Source organism: Amblyraja radiata, chromosome 24, assembly GCF_010909765.2.
Source record: "Amblyraja radiata isolate CabotCenter1 chromosome 24, sAmbRad1.1.pri, whole genome shotgun sequence".
Classification (NCBI taxonomy): domain Eukaryota; kingdom Metazoa; phylum Chordata; class Chondrichthyes; order Rajiformes; family Rajidae; genus Amblyraja; species Amblyraja radiata.
In genome coordinates, this window is record NC_045979.1 from 9622089 (window position 1) to 9642076 (window position 19988).

A 19988-nucleotide genomic window follows, 5' to 3' on the forward strand; every position below is an offset into this window, starting at 1 on the left:
ACCCGAAATCATCCGGCCAGCAGGCATATTTTTTCCCCCATAATTATCCGGCCCGCAGACTTCCGTCATCTCTGGTACCTCCTGGGCCCGAGGCCGTGGCGCCCAGGAGCGGTGACGCAAGGAGGCCTGCGCTGGTGGCCGCAATGGTGGAGCCGCCGAGCAGCGCCAAGCACGGCCGAACTCTGGCTGTCCCGCATCCTGCGCAAAGCCGCCGGCACAGCCGCACACCTTCTGTCTCTGGGCTTCACTGTTGGGAACGGGGTTGTCAATAGGCTGGGGACGTGTGAGCGTGAGTATTTGAGCCACCGCCTGCAGGACAGAGCCAAGGCAATGGTCCGTAGGTATGCCATGTTCGTGAGCGCCCGTAACTAGGGGCCAGTGCTCTGGGTGGCGTCCTCGAAGGGGCGGGATCTATGTGAACGTGATTTGACGCCTGCCATCCGGAACGGGACGGGGGTGGGATCCATGTGTACACGTGATAGATGTGGCCCACCATCCGCTCACTGGCCTCTCCTCCATGCAGAACAAAGTTGTCGACCCCTGATTTAATTTGTCGTTTATAGTGTATTTTGATACTCATAAACCTTGTTGGACTCCATGATTTCCATGTGTGAATTTTCTTAGTCATAGAGTGATACAGTGTGGAAACAGGCCCTTCAGCCCAATTTGCTCGCACCGGCCAACTATGTCCCAGCTACACTAGGCCCACTTGCCTGGACTTAGTTCATATCCCTCCAAACCGGCCCTATCCATGTACCTGTCTAACTGTTTCTTAAACAATGGAATAATCCCAGCCTCAACGACCTCCTCTGGCAGACACAAAATGCTGGAGTAACTCAGGGGATCAGGCAGCATCTCTCGAGAGAAGGAATGGGATGTTGCCTGACCTGCTGAGTTACTCCAGCATGTTGCATCTACCTTCAATTTAAACCAGCATCTGCAGTTCTTTCCAACACATACCTCCTCTGGCAGCTTTTTACATACAACCACCACCCTTTGTGCGAAAAAGTTACCCTTTTCCCCTTCACCTTGAACATGTCTTCTGGTCCCCGATTCCCCAAGAGACTGCATCTATTCCTCTCATGATTTTGTACAGATAATGTTTACAATTTGAAGAATCAACTAAATATTCCATTTATTTTTTTAGTGGACTGCCAAATAACCAGCAGGCAATTTACAGGTTTAAAAGTTAACCACGGAAATATTTCAAAGACCATTCTATAAGATCACCCCTCATCCTCCTGCGCTCCATTGAATAGAGACCCAGCCTACTCAACCTCTCCCTGTAGCTCACACCCTCTAGTCTTGGCTGTCTGGGGAGAATCAGTGGTCACGATGACTGACCTCCCAGGGCAAGGCACTTCGGGTGTGCTGACACCTGCAAAGTCCCCAAATGTGGAATATATGTTTGCAAATTTTGCAGTAGTGGGGGACGACATGTCAACAACACAGTGACAATGCTGGTAGAGCAGCATGCCAGAGGCCCGGGTCTGACCACAAATGCTGCCCATGTGGAGTATGCATGCTCTCCCTGTCAACCATGCGGATTTCCTTTGATTGCTTCCGTTTCCTCCCACATCCTAATTATGTGGGTTTGTAGTTAATTGACCTTTGGAAATTGCTCCAAGTAGGGAGTGGACGAGAAAGATTGATGATAGATCAAGTGTGAAAGGGTGACTGATAGTCAACGTGGAAGGTGGGCCAAAGGGCCTGTTTCCATACTGTATCTCTAAACTTATAAGCTAAATCATTCAATTTTGCTGTTGTAAGAAAATCTGACTACCATCATCTTGCTGTGAATTTCTGAACGTATCTTCTTTCTGCAGTTTATTCACTTCAATGTTATTTTTATTCCTGTTCACACAGCAATATTACACAGCAACAGTAGTATGTCAGAATATACTTCTCTTAACATTAAACCATAACTAAGTTAAATTACTCCTTTTCAGTTTTCTCCACCTTCATCATTTTGAAATCTTGACATTCCTCAATTTAAATATCTTAATTATGGTAGAATTTGCTTCTTGTCATCCATTTTCTTCAGCAGTTTTTGTGATTTTAATAGATAGTAGCTCAATTTATCTGCTCACTGTTAATCTATCCATTTGTAATGGTTTCTGTGCAAAACATGGACAGTGTTACTTTAGGTAACATTTGCTTAAAACAATCACTTAAAAATATTATTAATCAGATTGTGTATTAGATTAGATTAGATTAGATTAAACTTTATTAATCCCCTTATTCAGGGGAAATTCTGATGTCCTTGCAGCACACTAATAAAAATACAACATAGCATTCAAAAAGAAGTTCAACACAAAAACATCCCCCCACAGTGATTCCCACTGTGGGGGAAGGCACAAAGTCCAGTCCCCATCCTCTTGTCCACCCAAAGTCGAGCCTAATTGAGGCCTCCACAGTCGCCGCCACGGCGCCCGATGTTCTCGCCGGGTGATGGTGCTCCGGCGTCGGGAGAACCCCCAGCGGCTTGGGGTGCCAGGAACGGCCGCCTTCTCACCGGAGACCGCGGCTTCCAAGCCAACAGACCGCTCCGGACGGAGCTCCGCACACTGGCGATCTCAGCAAGAGATCCCAGGCTCCAGGATGTAAAGTTCAGCGTCGCAGCTGGCCGCCCCACAGAACCGCGGCTCCACGATGTTCTCATCTGCGGTCCCAGCATACTGGAGTTCCAGCGCGGCGACCCAGGAAAGGCATCGCCCGCTCCGCAATAGCGCTCCAGCGCTGCGCCGCCGCCAAAGCCGATGTTCTGGCCCGGTCCCCTCAGGGAAACGTCGCTCCAGGACCCGCTGGTAGGCCGCAAGGACAGGTCGAAGTCGCTGCTCGGAGGAAGGCAACCCCTCCGACCAGGTAGGGACTCGAAAAGCAGTTTCCCCCTTCCCCCCCACCACCCCCCACACATAAAAAGATTAGGCCCCCTGACTACACACTCAACGTACTAAAAATAATAAAAAAGAAGGGGAAAAAAACGGACAGCTGCAGGACAGGCAGCCGTTCAGGACAGCGCCTCCTCCGAAAGATGGGTAGAATACTCAGACTGATCAAATCATGACATGATTAAGGAAGAAATGAGCTAAATGAAATTGAAATTCAGGAATGCAAGAATGTTACTTTAATTATAAATGACCATTTTAGAATGAAGTCTTACGGCAGGATCTTTAGAGAATTTTTCATGATCCCCTGCACATGAGGTTGTTATGAAAGATGTTTTTATTTTTATTCAGGATTCAGATGTGAATGACTCTCCAGAAGAGTGGGAAGAGGATGAGAATCCCTATGAACTTCTATTGACTGCGGCGACAAAGAAACACACCCAGTTGGACTGCCAACATAAAGGAGAAAATACAGGTATTGTGTTAATGCAGACAAAAACATTTCAGAAATGAACTTAGCCAATGAAAATAACTGGGTATTTCATCTTCTTGTAAAGTTAGATTATTTTACATCAACATTTTACAAACCCTACTGAACAAAATTTCAGGGAACAACAGGGACAACCAGCATTTTTCTTGTTATGCTGATTCATGATTCTCTTTCCTCAACTATATATGGTTTAAAAAAAAAAAAAATCTAATTTCGTCAATCTATCATTTTTGATAGGGATGTGTTCCCGGTAAACAATTTAAGTGAAATTCGGTAAACCAAGGTGGCTGGGTAAAATCCATAGTGGAAATCTCGGGTCAGTATGTACCTCTGCACTAAGTGAGGCATGCTATTTGTTACAGCAAAACATCTATATACCCCAGATATAATGGCGAAATTTTTTATTTTTGAAGTAAAAATGCTCCTCAAAATGCGAGGGATAATGACAATTTGTAAAAATACTGACTGTTCATTTATCAAAGTTGCACGGATTTAGATCAATCAATCAGAATCACATTAGAAAATAAGTAAATTTAAATGTATATATGAGATACGCTGATCATAATTCATCACTGGCACATTTAATTGTGAATGCCTTGAAAAGTGATTGAAATGTTAATTTCATAATATATTTGCCTAAATATGGTACACAAAAGCAATGTGTTAACAAATTATTCTTTACTTCTCACTATGAAATAGGCTTCAGGCAAGGAATCATTAATTTAATGTAATTTGCAATTGTGTAGCAAAATCCTGTGTGTTGCTCATAATCCTGGGTGGTTTCTAATGCATAATGTTTAACATGATGCACCAGCTAATAGGTAATTGGAAATACTTTGAACTACCTGCACCTGCCCCCCACATCCAGTTCGTTGAACAAGTACATATCACATTAAGAACTGATTTTCTAGAAATGTTTATAATATACATCTTGGATAGGGTTGTATTAACCCAGACCCACTATCTGGAGCAGTGCTTCCACACCTCAAAAAAAAAACCCTGAAATAGAATCCCAAATTTCCTTGAATTTGATGGTATTTCCTGAAATTTTCAAAATGCTTCCTGCGTGCTGCAGTGACTACAATGAACAAATGTTTGGTTTGTGCTAGCATGTTGATAAGGCCAGCAAGGAGGGCTGATTACATAAGGAGCTGGTGTGCAGGAAGGAAATGCAATGTAACACAATCAAAAGTGAAGAGCCATGAAGATAGCTGGTAAAAAGAAAGTAGATTCACATTTTTGACAACAACTTCAAGAGGAAACCAGAAGGAATATTTCCAAGTACAATACAAATAGTTGTCTTTCAATAAAACTGCAATTTCAGTAACAGAATTGTAAAAACAGAAACACAATTGGCTTTCAGTTCTATTCATGATAAAGGTAATGAGTACATTGATAAAAAATCAGGCAACATTTTGGGTAACCTTTTTACCTGGGGGGGGGGGGGGGGGGGGGGGGGGGGGGTGAACCAAAGTAACAAAGGCAACATTTCAAGAATCAATACAGATAAATAGGTAAAAACTAAAATCTGCAATAAGTGATTGTTTTAAGGACATTGTCTCTAAAATACCCAAATTAAATTTTCTTGAGAATTGTACTTCATGTTCAACAAAAAGGTAAGCATTACTGAATTTGGTTCTGAGGAATAATGTACTAAGTAGAGGAACAATTAGGAGATGGCACAATGGGCTAAGTGTTCGGCTGGCAACCGGAAGGTAGCCGGTTCGAATCCCGCTTGGAGTGCATACTGTCGTTGTGTCCTTGGGCAAGACACTTCACCCACCTTTGCCTGTGTGTGAATGTGTGTGAGTGATTGGTGGTGGTCGGAGGGGCCGTAGGCGCAGATTGGCAGCCACGCTTCCGTCAGTCTGCCCCAGGGCAGCTGTGGCTACAGAAGTAGCTTACCACCACCGAGTGTGACTGAGGAGTGAATAAATAATGCGATGTAAAGCGCCTTGAGTATTAGAAAGGCGCTATATAAATCCCATCCATTATTATTATTATTATGGTAATCATAACATTATAAGATTTGGTTTAGTCAGAGCATAGCAAGGAATAATCCCCAGTAAAAATAATTAAATGGGAAACAAAACAATCTTAATGGGATGAGAGTGTGTCCAAATTTGATAGGCAAAACTAGCAGAACACTGGGCTGAAGTAGTTCAGGAACATGAGGCTGGAATCATAGAGGTAGAGTGATTCGGTGTGGAAGCAGGCCCTTCGGCCAGCATATCCCAGCTACACTGATCCCACCTGCTTGTGTTTGGTCCATATCCCTCCAAACCTGTCCTATCCATATACCTGTCTAACTGTTTCTTAAACGTTGGGATAGTCCCAGCCTCGACTACCTCCTCGGGCAACTTGTTCCATACACCCACCACTACCCTTTGAGTGAAAAAGTTACTCCTCAGATTCCTATTAATTCTTTTTCCCTTCACCTTGAATTTCCACTACACGATTCCCCTACTCTGGGTAAGAGATTCTGTGCACCTACCTGATCTATTCCCCTCATGATTTTATAGAGGTTGAAGGAAAAACAAACAAATTCAGAGCTCCCTGAATGACAAAGCAGTACAGTTGATTAAAAAAATAACAACTGTAACTGCCATTGCTATCATTAAATGCACTACCAGTGCAACTCGGGCTATTATCAAAAGAATTAGAAGGGAAATTTTAATTAAAATGAGAGGCAGATAGTACATGAGCAAAGATTAGCTGAGAATCTGAAATGTTCCACCGGCAGAAAAACATATATAAGAACAAAAGGAGAATTTGCCTATGGATGCTGAGATGCTGTTAAGGTACTGAATGGTTACTGTGAGCCTATCATTACCAGCAAAGCAAAGATAGACACAAAATTCTGGAGTAACTCAGGACAGGCAGTATCTCTGGAGAAAAGGAATGGGTGACATTTTGGGTCAAGACCCTTCATCAGACGGTTTAAACCAGCATCTGCAGTTCCTTCCTACATGTTATCAGCAAAGCAGGTTGTTCCAAAGTATTAATTAGGGTGGAGTTGAGACAACAATATATTAACATCTCCATGCTATCATTTTTTAATTGTAAACATTAACTAAGATTAACGTTGGTCGGTCACTGGGACAGGAAGGGAAGCAACTTAATATATAGAGGGAAGTGCAGGAAAAAATCCAAAGGGCCATTAACCAACACTCTGGATAGAGTTTGATGCCAGAGCATTAAGGGGCTGCCCCACTACAGCGACCTAATCTGCGAGTTTAGAAGAGTTTGCCCTCGACTCAAACTTGCAGCATGGTCGACACGTGGTCCTAGGAGGTCCTATGAGGTCACAGGAACTCTCCTTCATGCTGGAGGGAAGTTCCCGCATACTCGTGGCCTCAGCTAGGTCGGCAACATTTTTTCAGCATGTTGAAAAATTTTCCGCGAGTAAGAATTGGTCGGCTTGGTTCTTTTTAACTCGTAATGCAGTGGAGTGGGGTCGCTATGTAGTTACAGGCAGTCGAGGGCAGCTGTAGGCAACCTCCTTTGCTGACTGGGCATTTTAATTGGCTCATTGACTTTTCATGACCAAGGAAAACGAAAACCCCTGAACCCCCCCTACCCCTTCTCCCCCCCCCAGACCCACCCCCACGTCGCAACCCACGGAACCCTTCTCCCACCCCACCACCTCCCACCCCCCTTCTCCCACACCCCCAACCCCCCACACCTTCACCACCCCCCCCCCTCTCCCCACCCCCCCCTTCTCCCCCCACCCCTTCTCTCCACCCCCCTCCCCACCCCCCCCGTCTACCACTCCCTTCTCCCCTCCCCCTCTCTCCCCTCCCCCTCTCTCCCCCCCCCTCCCACCGTGCACTGTGCAACCATCTTTTACCTTCCTCTTCATTGCGGGTGTGAATTTCAGACAGCGCTCCCCTGCTTTCTCTGGCCCCCGCCTTTGCGAAGTGTGTGTGTGTGCGGTCGGTTCATCCAGCTTGCGGTTTCAATGCTGATGGTCGATCCAGCTCGAGGTTTTTCAGGCAGTGCCCTCGAGCTTGAAGGTCGAAGACACTCTTCTGAACTCGCGGATTAGGTTGCCGCAGTGGGACAGCCCCTTTAGCCAGCATGATCACCATGAACATGATCGGCGAGATGGCCTCTTCTGCTGTGATTATTCTATGAGATCACATTTTCCAGTCACCAGTATCGCAGATTCAGATTAGTTTATTGTCATATACACCAGGGTGCAATTAAATTATTTGTTCATATGAACCTCTCAGTAAACATTGTACATACAGTAATGATAAATGTGGCAATAAATACAATGCAAATGCAAAATGGTGCAAGATTGTAGTGCAGTCGGACGTAGTACAAAATAAAGTACAATAACAGAATGAATGGTGTAGAGGTTAGAATAAGAGTATGTGACTATCCCTCTGGGAAAGGGAAGGGTAAGATAGGGTTCTGATAGCAGTGGGGAGGAAGTTGTTTTTAAGACTTTCTAGTTCCTATATCTTTTTCCATACCTCTGCATCTGACACTGCTGGCACATTTATGTCACCAAAAGCAATATAAGGCAGTTACAATCCTGGAAGTAGTTTTAAAGTTGAGTAAGAGAACTATAAAGTTTCTCGTCTTCAGTTTACCAGTGCATTGTTAATGTATAAGGGGTTGAATTCTCCACCAGCACTACATGGGAGAGTTTAAAGTTTATAGGCTGAGGAGCTCAATGCAGTTGCACTCCGTTCCTTATTATTCTTTGTGCTCAACAATGAACTTGCAAATAGTTGAATGGTTTGTCTGGGCTTGTATTCACTGGAATTTAGAAGGATGAGAAGGGATCTTAGAGAAACATATAAAATTCCTAAAGGATTGGCCAGGCTAGATGCAAGAAAAATGTTCCCGATGTTGGGGGAGTCCAGAACCAGGGGTCACTGTTTAAGAATAAGGGGTTGGCCATTTAGGACTGAGATTTGGAAAAAGTTTTTCACCCAAAGATTTGTGAATCTGGAATTCTCTGCCACAGAAGGCAGTGGGGGCCATTCACTGGATGTTTTAAAGAGAGAGTTAGATTTAGCTCTTTAGGCTAAAGGAATCAAGGGATATGGGGAAAAGCAGGAATGGGGTACTGATTTTAGATGATCAGCCATGATCATATTGAATGGCGGTGCTGGCTCGAAGGGCCTACTCATGCACCTATTTTTCTGTTCTATGAATCTAACAGCAGTCAAAGTTTTGTGCAAACGATTGTTGCTTTAAATGTAAGTTCACAACATGCTTAAGATTGCCTGCTGAGTCATTCTCTGAGGTTGGTATATCCTGTTGGTTGAAAATTGAATGTTAAGAAAAGAGCATATTGGATGGGAATTTGTCAGATGAGCGGTACTGGTGGGAAACTTGGGAGATCCAGTGGGTGCTCCAGCGACCCATGTTCAACCCTGACCTCAGATTGAACTTTGATTGCTTTCGGTGGAGTTGGCATGTTTTCCCTGTGACCTTGGGGAGAGAAAAGAGGATTTGTGTAGAATTAATGTAACTGCATGCTTGAAGGTTGACGTTATTTCAGTGCTCTTTGACTCCGTGCCTCTGCAGTGAATGTGAGCATGCATACTTCTTTCTGAATGCCTCTGATTTTGCCTGCATTAAATAGTAACTTGGTGGTGTGTTGCATATCAACAATATGACATGTATCTCTGTCGCTGGGGGCAGATGTACCTGCCCAGTCGCTTGTGCATTGAAATAACATTTCTCCAAAACTCACCAAGATCTTAATGACCCGAGTTGACCAAAAAGCCAGAAGGAATGTCTTGGGCTGTCATTCTGCCTGAATTTAAACAAACATGTTTAAGCTGCCTGAAGCAATGGAGAACCCGATTAGAAAGTTTCACATCCTAATGAATAATATGAAAGCTTTGCAGCAAATATCTGTCAGCAAAGTACTTCTTGAAGATATAACATACATCTCAATTTCTCTGTGTTTACACATTAACTAATTTTCAGTATTTTGTACTTGGAGCATTTTTATTTTATTTTTTTCCTTGTGCCCTGATAATGACACTCAAGTGGATTGAGTTTCTGCTTTACCGATCTACACTGTCGCATGGTCCCAATAGCTCTGACTCCACAGTGGTATAGTTCCCTTGGTGACAACTGTTTTGTTGGGTTATAATTTCCCCAGGCATCAGCTCTTCCTTGGAGGAGAGTTTCCTGGCATTTACTCCCATTGGCATATTGTTCTCATGGTGCAAATTCACTGGGGAACAATTCCACAGTTGACTATTGCTCAGAATGGTAATTATTCATAAGATATGTTAAATTTGGATGTCATATGGTTGAACCATCAGGAATAAGATGGTGCCGACAAGGGACAATTTGCAAATTTCATCTCACAAAGAATTCAAAGTATAAAACCCAACTGTCCAGATTTTCTACATTTTTTTCCAGCAATTTTTTTGTGGCACTGGTATTACATGGAATCTAAACAGCACAGATTCTGCGCAGTGCATCAAGTACGTGATTGAACAAGTGTGTGCCTTTTACTGCAAAAGGGGTAACGGTGAAAAATGTGTTATAACTATCATGAACATATAGTTGTAGCAGGACGTACAAGTGTGAATGCACAAATAAATGTGGTTGCAACTATGTCTGACATGAGATTTCTTTATTCGAGACAAAAGTCAAAATATTCCTAACCATTAACCTCCAAGATAATCCAGTCTTAAAGCTTTGTTCTGCAGTCCCCCACTGTGATGCAGTCTTTGCAAAGGAAATTAACAAACATAATAATTCCGGTTTTCATCTGAAAGCAAGCAAAATTTTATAATTAAAATATCCCAGGAACACGATAAGATAATGTAATATGGGAAAACCTCCAAATTGTGCATTAGCTCCTGTAAAAGTTGTGGTATTGAAATGCCTACTTCACACGTTGAGAGTGTAGTGGAATTTCAATCATTGTCCTCTGTTTTTGCTGTTTGTCTAATCATTGTTCAAGAAGTGGTTTGCCACCACTTCTCAAGGGCCAAATGCTGGCGTTGACACTGATGCCATTTCACGCACTATGAATAAATAAAAACCTGTTGTTGCACTTTCAAAAGCTTGTCGAATCTGATAAATTCATGACAATCCTTAGCATCACAATGTTTGGGACAAAGACCCATAATTTATTTATTTGCCTCTGTACTCCACAATTTGAGATTTTTAATAGAAAAAAATCATGTGGTTAAAGTGCACATTATCAGAGTTTAATAAAGGGTATTTTTATACATTTTGGTTTCACCATGTAGAAATTACAGCAGTGTTTATACATAGTCCCTCCATTTTTTAAGGTCACCATAATGTTTGGGACACCGTGGTGTCATGTAAATGAAAGTAGTTATGTGTTGAATTTTGTTGCTTATACTTTGCATGCAATGCCTGCTTGAAGTCTGCGATTCATGGACATCACCAGTTGCTGGATGTCCCTGGTAATGCTCTGCTAGGCCGGTATTGCAGCCATCTCTGCCGTATGCTTGATTTGGGGGCTAGTCCCCTTCAGTTTTCTCTTCAGCATATAAAAGGCATGCTCAATTGGGTTCAATCGGGTGACTGACTTGGCCACTCTAGAATTGACAATTTTTTAGCTTTGAAAAACTCCTTTGTTGCTTTAGCAGTATGTTTGGGATAATTGTCTTGCTGTAGAATGAACTGTGGGCCAATGAGTTTTGAGGCATTTGTTTGAACGAGCAGATAGGATGTTTCCATACACTTCAGATTTCATTATGCTCCTACCATCATCAGTTGTACCATTTAATTTAATTTAATTTAATTATTTCTTTATTTCGAACAGAATAAAAGAATAAAAAGCAAGTGTGAAACAGCATACAAAAAACAAAACAAGGATATTTATAAAGTGTCATAAACAATATCTATAAATACCATCAATTAAGATAAGTGAGCCAGTACCTTCAGCAGCCTTACATGCCCATGTCATAACACCCCCACCACTGTGTTTCACAGATGATGTGCAATGCTTTGGATCTTGGGCAGTTCCTTCTCTCCTCCATACTTTGCTCCTGTCATCACTCTGATATAAGTAAATTTTCGTCTCATCTGTCCACAAGACCTTTTTCCAGAACTGTGGTTGCTCTTTTAAGTACTTCTTTGCAAACTAAACTGACCATCCTATTTTTGCGGCTAACCAGTGGTTTGCATCTGTATTTCTGTGTAGCCTCTGTATTTCTGTTTATGAAGTCTTCTGCGGACAGTGGTCATTGACAAATCCACACCTGACCCCTGAAGAGTGTTTCTGATCTGTCGGACAGGTGTTTGGGGATTTTTCTTTATTATAGAGATAATTTTTCTGTCATCAGCTGTGTAGGTCTTCCTTGGCCTGCCAGTTCCTTTGCAATTAGTAAGCTCGCCAGTACTCTCTTTCTTCTTAATGATGTTCCAAACAGTTGATTTTGGTAAGCCAAAGGTTTGGCTGATGTCTCTAACAGTTTTATTCTTGTATCTCAGTCTCATAATGGCTTCTTTGACTTTCATTGGCACAACTTTGGTCCTCATGTTGATAAACAACAATAAAAGTTTCCAAAGGTGATGGAAAGACTGGAGGAAAAACTTGGTGCTGAGAGCTCTCTTATACCTGCATTAAGGACGCATTTAAACACACCTGAGCAATTACAAACGCCTGTGAAGCCATGTGTCCCAAAGATTATGGTGCCCTAAAATGGGGGTCTATGTATAAACACAGCTGTAATTTCTACATGGTGAAAACAAACTGTATAAAAATACCCTTTAATAAAATGTGACAATGTGCACTTTAACCACATGTGATTTTTTTTTTCAATTTCAAATCTCAAATTGTGGAGTGCAGAGGCAAATAAATAAATCATAGGTCTTTGTCCCAAACATTACGGAGGGCATTGTACAAACCCAAACATACAATGCCAACATGCATAGCGTACCCAACTCGACACTACACAGCTCACCTTTATTCTACCAATTTTTATGATCTATATTAGTTTAATTAATAAGCCATCTTATCTCTTCCTATCAACATATCCTTCTGTATCCTTTCTCTGTTACATATCCAGTTAGCTTTTTTAACTTATTTCTCCTTCCTATCTTCTTCGTGCTTGTTCAGAGTGCTATTGCAATTCAAAGTAACTTTTTGACATCAGAGGAAATACGGGTAAGTATGCAAAAAAAAGTCAGTCCTGCGTGTCATCACATAAATCACCTTTACTCAAAACAGAAAAATGAATTCATAATGGGTGGACGTTTTTCAAGTATTTTTCATCAAAAAGACACTGAGCATTAAATTCCTTCAATTATTCTAGATGTACCACATGTTTACAATTTTATTTATGCTCTGTTTTCTTGCAGTTTCTTGGAGCAAACTAGAAATATAAACTGGTACTTTGTTGAAATTACGTAATTGAGCTTATTTCTCCTATAATAATTCATTATTATACATATTGGTTCTGCAAATGATATCATTTTGCAGAGCCATTGAAGGTAAACTTGATTGCATTGTTGCCTTTGCATAATACTTTATATCTGATAAACCTTCCCTTGTGGGTATTTGTAGAATTATGAGGTGATGCAGGCCAATTGCGCCCATTTGGCCAATTGTGCCAAGACCATTTGTGTTACACAATGAATCCATCTTTCGGTTTTGAGGGCTGTTTCTGTACTATACTATGTATGACATTTCACCGGGTTAAAAACAAAATTGGTGCCTCTGTTATTGTCCTTTGCTCGTCTTTTTGTCTGGAAATAGTTTCTCCTTATTTACTCATTCAAAACTGTTCAACTCTCCTCTACCATCTCTGATTTTTCTTTTTTTTGCATAAAAGATTAATTTGTCATTCCTTGAACTGCCAAATACATTTCTTCAGCAATTTTATTGAACTCTGATATTCTTTCCAGGTATGAGACACAGAAGAATAAAGATTTAATCAGGTCAACCGCCCTGGCAAAAATGTGTTTTTAAAAAAAAATCAATCAATCAATTTCCAATGCTATTTCCCATAATAATATTCTTAAACACCCCCTAAGATCAAGGATGACTTGCTTTTGTGGGATTTGTGGTTGTTATGACCCTAATGTGAAAGAGCAGCCTCTTTCACAAATGGTACAGATTGTGGCTGAGAGATTGCCACACAGGCCACATTCACTTCTCTCATGAGTTTGGATACAGGGAACTTGTTTAAAAGTTCAAACGTGCCAGTTGTTTCTAAGACTCTTTTTTGTTTTTAACGCTTCCATTCTCAAATTACTATTTCATAATTTATTCATGAATGAAAGACTGATGTTTTCTGTTTGGTTGGCCTTTGCTCTATTCTCATGCCCTCTTTTTTATATAATGTGTACTTTATTCATTTAGTTTGTGACCTCCATTTGACTTAACTTCCCTTAATATTTTCTTGGTTATCCATGGAATCCTGTGCCATGCCTTTTTCTGTGTGAAAAGGCTGTACTTGAATATTCTCCGCTTTAGCTTCCGATCAGTTAGCAACTGCTAATTGAACAGTATTTGCTTCCACTCCACCTGGGTCTGATCCATTTTACGAAAAGTAATTTCCAGTTGTGTTTGGAATCATTATTGTTCTTGGCAGTGTTCCATAACTGTTTTAAATCGGACACTGATCCATAAATTCTCGTTGACTAAAACATGCGTCATATACCCCACTTCATTACCCAGATCCTGCTTTTTCCCCTTATTTTGTATATGTAACCTTACCTGATGCAATACAATTGTTCTTTGAAGTCTGCAGAGTGATTACTGAAATTGTGGTTCTGGTTCTGGAGTGTTGTTTGAACAAATTCCTAATAAGCGAGTTCGGTATTCCGACTGAGCATGCCCAGGCCATTGGTCACTCGCGATAAACATCAATCTGTGCTGCTGCGTGTATGCAGACCTGCGTTTCATCTGTAGTCGGGATCGAACCCGGGTCTCCGACACTGCAAGTGCTGTTGAATTGCAACTGGACCGTCCCCATCCCCTCCCAAGTATCCCACCCCTGTCCGGGGGCGGCCGGAGATGTGGTGGCCCAGGCTTACAGCTAGAGCGGAGTAGAAGCGCTAACTCCACTGCTCCGGGCCGGTGTCCCGTCAGTCCATGGCCACCCCCGGACTGGAATGGGACACTCGGGAGGGGAAGTGACGGTCCAGTAGCAATTCAACAGCGCCGGAGACCTGGGTTCGATCCTGACTACGGATGAAACGCAGGTCTGTATACATGCAGCAGCACAGCTGCCGAGAATGTTTACCGACTTTTGACAAATCCCATGATTCCTTGTGTTTTTCGGAATACCGAATTCGCTTATTGCCCTTTAGATCAACTTCAATTAGGCACATGAGGAGCCTGAGGTGAGGAGTAGCACTGGGGTTAGGAAGATCTAGAAAGCTGGAAGGGCACTGGCTTAGCCTTGTTTGACTAGTCTGCTTTGTTTATGTTGGTTGTGGATCTTTTAGTTGAGATCATAGTTGTATTGCTTCATGAAATGGAGGCACATTCCTACAGGCTGCTGAATTTGGGAGGATACTGCAGCTTATTTACAGGTCAAATGGGAAACTTGAATCTATGACACAGCTCCATTCCAGAATCAAGGTCACCCCGATTTCAGTTGTTGCGGTGGTGTTTGCAGATGACTCGTATTCAGAGATTGAGCACCGTTCTTGTTTACTGAAGCATATCAAGGAATGGGCCTTGCATTTCACATCTTGAAAACAGGCTCTTTCAATCTGTCCCTGATATTCAACAACAACAAAAATTCAAGATGAACATGCACATCCCAAGGTACACAAAATTGCTGGGGAAACTCAGCGGGTGCAGCAGCATCTATGGAGCGAAGGAAATAGGCGACGCACATCCCAAGTATAGTTTATTGTCGTATGCATAAATTTGGTGAGGTACAATTACAATGAATATATTGCTTGGACCAGCAGCAATATTTTGCACAACAAGAAATAGGACAGCACGCTCAAACATGCGTTACTCATATTTTGCAGGACAGTATAAAGAAAAATGTGTTTTTTTTTATTTTTTAAAGGACATTAGTGCAAAATACAATTAGAAAAACATTCATTCCATTGTAATACAAGAGGTGGTCTGAAGTGGTCTGTTGCCGAGGTATAGTTAGGTTTGTGCAAGTATGTTCAAGAACCTGTTAGTTTTAGGAACATTTTTGCTCTTCAACTTGGGGGTGTGGGACTTCTGGCTTCTGTACCTCCTGCCTGACGACTGCAGTCAGAAGAGGGCCTTACCTGAATGCTGGGGATCCTTGATGACAGGTTCCACCATCTTGAGGCTACGCTTCATGTGGATGTATTCAATGATGGGAAGGGCTATGCCTGTGATGTACCATGCTGACTCCACCAACCAGTTCCCATTTGGATTCCATTAGATACCAACTCCGGTGTCATAAGTTGAATAGTCGATCTCGTCAAAGAATTTTCTCTGACAGTAGACGAGCAAACAAAAATCGCTGTTTTTAACTAATATCGAAAACATTTTATTTAATGTTTAACTATGGTTAGAACTTGTTGATATTATGATAAAACCTCAAATATAATTTTCATTAAATGGTAAAAAAAGATTCAAGTGGTTCAAAACCTGTGAATTTGAAATATATATTTGAGGGCATTACACTTAATGAAAAAATAGATGATCAGCAGGTTAAGTGGCAATTACAACTCAGTTCACGATTAAAAATTCACTTTTCTCCTTTAGCAACATATATTGTTTTTAAGGGTAGTTAATAAGTACTTAATACTCTTGTAGTGAGCATAAATGCATCAAATTCTCATCTCATTCTAAAGAATGTACTGGTGACGACCAATGGCCATGGGGGAGCAGAGGATTACTGATGACAAATTTTGTATTTTCAGCATTTTACTAACGTGCATATTCCAAAAGAGATGTTAGTGTCTCTTTGAATGTTATTGAATGCTGGCAGTTTCTTGTCAGTTCCTACTTTGTCAAGAAATCCAAGAGTTTAGGTGTTCTTTACACTCTCATGTATAGTAGCAGATGTTCATCACTTAAGGGACAAATCCTTTCATCTTCCACCAAGTCTTGTGAAACATCGTTGCACTTTTTCTCTGGCAGGTCTTGACATTAGGTAAGGATACTAGACTTGAAAAATCTACGAACCTTAAACTAAATATCGCTTTCACTTTGCACCTGCTTGAACTAAACGTGTTGATCAATTAGAGACACAGTATTAAGGAAGGTGCGTGAAACAAGAAGTGGTACAGCTGGCAGAGCTGTTGCCTCACTGCACGAGAGACCTGGTTTAAATCCTGAACTTAGGTTGCTGCCTATGTGGAGTTTCTTTGTGACCGTTTGGGTTTCCTTCAAGTGCTCCAGTTTCCATCCACCTCGTAAAGACGAGCAGATTTGTAGGTTTATTGGTCTCTGTAAATTGACCCTAATGTGCCTGGCATGGATTAGAAAGCGGGATAGCATAGATCTAGTGTGATCGATGGTTGGCGTGGACGGAAAGGCCTGTTTCTATGCTGTATCTCTTAACTAAACTATAGAACAATTGTGTGCAATGGTATTTCCCAGAAGTAAAATAAAACCTGGTTTGGTTCTTACAGATGAGAAGGCTGGGCCTGCTTCTGCATCTCCTGAAGTGGCACCAAAACCTAGTCGGATATTCACCTCTTCGCAGGTCAGTGAAACGGAGCATTGACACATTTTGATAGCATTTTTTCCAATTCTTTAGGATATTGTGGCTTGATTAATTGGCAGTAATTCATATTGATATGCATCAATGAAAGCAGTGATAATTGGAGAAACAATGATCATTATGATATTCGGTCATTGGGTTCAAATGGGGATTTGAGTTTCTGTTTTCTCTTGTCAGAGTTAATCTAATTATAATTAGGAAAATTTGTACTTTTATTCTGCCACAAATACCTTTTTATTTGCAAGTTGTCGACAAAGTTTGGTAAGACGTTGTGCAGAGGACTTTGAAGCAGCATTCTATGCTGTCTTTGAAAACTCGTCAAAATGACTGACGCTGATGACATCTTTCCAGACCATGTTATTCTGACGAATTTTGTAAATCCTTACAAGATGAATGTCCTCACTTTCACAAAATGCATTTGCTGTGTAATTTAGGTTGTATCTATTCTATTCAGTTTTTGTTTTATTATTTACTTTCCGAAGATAGCTGTTTCTTTGCCAATTCCATCTGGCGCATATATCTTCTGAGCTTGAAGGAAAGTGAACCATCTGGTTACAAAGTCACTATTTATTTCTGTTTCTCTGCTAGAAAATGCAGTGGAGTTATGTCACTACTTAACCAGGGACTAGACGTGGCTCTTTCTTTTTGTTTTATGCTAGAGAAACTGACCAGTGGCTGCTACATGTATGTCTTGCATGCAACTCTTTCATTTGAATAAACAGCTTTATTCTTATTTTCTTTCTCTCACCAGGATACACCTATGCCTGCATCAAATGCTGATCATTCAGTCAAGAGTCAAGAGATCAGCATCCCATCCAAGCCACATTACAGTAAAGCAAACTTAGCACTCGACCTAAAGCCCTCATCTATTATTGTAACCCCAGGTAATTTGAAGCCTAACATACCTTTTATGAACGTTCAGCCAATTTGAGGGATATAGCAATGTGGTGTAGCATTGTTATTCAATCTATAATCATAGGCATGTGAAATATTTCTTTGCATATACTTTCTTGAATTGTGAGAAATCTCCCAATGTATACTTGTGATTTCTCCAATCCTTTAATAATACCTTCCTCTCAAGTTGTATATACAGTTGTGACATTTTGTCATGAGTCACGTCCATGACGAAAACATTGTGATGAATCAAAAGAATTATTGAAGGAGTATTAGAACAGTAGTGTTGGTTTCTCCATGTTTTAATTTAAATAATATCCTGGTGCCAATGTGCTGAATAGGTTTGGATTAGATACTGCAATGATGAAGTATGTTATAACAATGAGAAATGGCAGATTCATTCAGTAAATATGAGATATGGAGCTTGATGTTTAATACTTTTATAGTGCCTGCAAGGTGATCATGTGCAGCAAGATGGAATTTGGTATATTTTTTCCCTTGCTTAGTTATGCATTGGAACAATGCTGCAGGGGCCTTAACGTATTGTGTACCAAACCACACTAATCAGGAAAACTCCCAAGGACAGGGTTCCCTCCAGGTGGGTGACTGCAGAAGTGGGAGATAGATATTATTATTATTATTATTATTAAACTTTATTTCATATTTCAGACTCAAGGTCCAGACAAGAGACAACATTACATAAAATACATTGCATATAAAAACACCATAAAATTCGTATAATTTGATAGATAACTATCAAATTTTACAATTTCTCCCCCTTCTGTCGTGGGGTAGACTGTGACTGATTTCCCCCTTCCCAATCTTTACACATCCCCCAAGCCTTTCCAGTCAACATTTTAATTTCATGTATCATGTATTTTGTGTTTTTATGACAGTTGGCAGATCAATATCCCTCCTGGGATAAAAAAGTTCTATTGTATTGTATTGATCTCCCAAGTAGTCACTGACATAATGTTGGTAAAGGTACAGAAGATATTCACCAGAATGTTAATTGTGCTTATGGGCTTGAGTTAAGTTATGGGGGAGGTTGGAGAGACTGGAACTTTTGTTTGTAATATGGGAGGTTGAAGGATTAACTTATTGAGGTATACAAGGTCACAAGGGGCAAGGATAAAGTCTTTCCCCAGGGTGGAGCATTCTAAAATTTAAGGGAATGAGCTTAAGGTGAGAGGTGGAGAGATTTAAGGGACCTCAGGGGCAACTTTCAGTTTCACTGAGGGCAGTCCATATCTGGTATGAGCTACCAGATGAAGCTGTACAGCGTTTAAAATACATTTGGGACAGATGTATGGATAGGAAGGATTTAGGTGGAATGCAGGCAAATGGGACTAGCCCAGTATGTCAAACTGGTCATCATGGGAAAGGTAGAGCAAAGAGTCCGAATCCATGCTGGATAGCTCTGTGACCTCAAAACTCCCTGGATTTATGATATGCATTAGAGCAATGTTCCAGCTAGTGTCGTTTGCAGCTACGTTTGGTGGTACATTGTGAACTAGCAGCTCTTTGAAACATGTCACTGGCATAACAGTTCTTAACAAAAGCACCATTACAACAAATCTTGTGTGGAAAGCGAGAGCAACACAAAGTTGGGAAGAGAATGTGACAGATTGGGAAAGAAGAGGACGTGTGTTATAAATTGTGAGAGAGAGTGCAAAGCAATTTGAGGGAGGGGGAGATTGCACGGCTTGAATTAGAGGAAAAGAAGAGTGCAACATGAATAGAAGAGGGTCCAACATGAATTGGATGTGGTGCAAATTGGGGGGCATTGCAAATTTGGTAGAGGGAAGGAGGCACGAATGAGTAGTGTTGTGTGCCGTTATATATTTTATTTTCTTAGTCATTCGATTTTTATGACTGAGCTTTAAAATAAGGCTTTTTAAAATTGTGGCAATTACACTGGTAATTGTATTAGTTGTTGCACAGTGATCTTAATGCTTTCAAATCTATCAAGGGCAGGATTCTCTGTAATCAGCTTTACATTTTTGCTTCAACTTCAATTTCACTGCTGTTTTAATTCTTTCCATTTTGTTGTGCAGCAAGGTAGGAGTGAGGCAT

General features: G+C 41.1%; 1 protein-coding gene and 1 pseudogene across 10 annotated transcripts in view; both read left to right on the forward strand.

Annotated features, from left to right (window-relative positions):
* anks1a (ankyrin repeat and sterile alpha motif domain containing 1A) overlaps positions 1-19988 on the forward strand; it is a 264470-nt gene that overhangs the window by 109736 nt on the left and 134746 nt on the right. For all 10 annotated transcript variants that reach the window (XM_033042379.1, XM_033042380.1, XM_033042386.1 and 7 more), the window contains 3 exons: positions 3240-3363; positions 16927-17000; positions 17770-17902. In XM_033042379.1, coding sequence (XP_032898270.1) covers positions 3240-3363; positions 16927-17000; positions 17770-17902 — 331 coding nt within the window. The remainder of the gene's footprint in view (positions 1-3239; positions 3364-16926; positions 17001-17769; positions 17903-19988) is intronic.
* LOC116987105 lies at positions 1302-1450 on the forward strand (annotated as a pseudogene).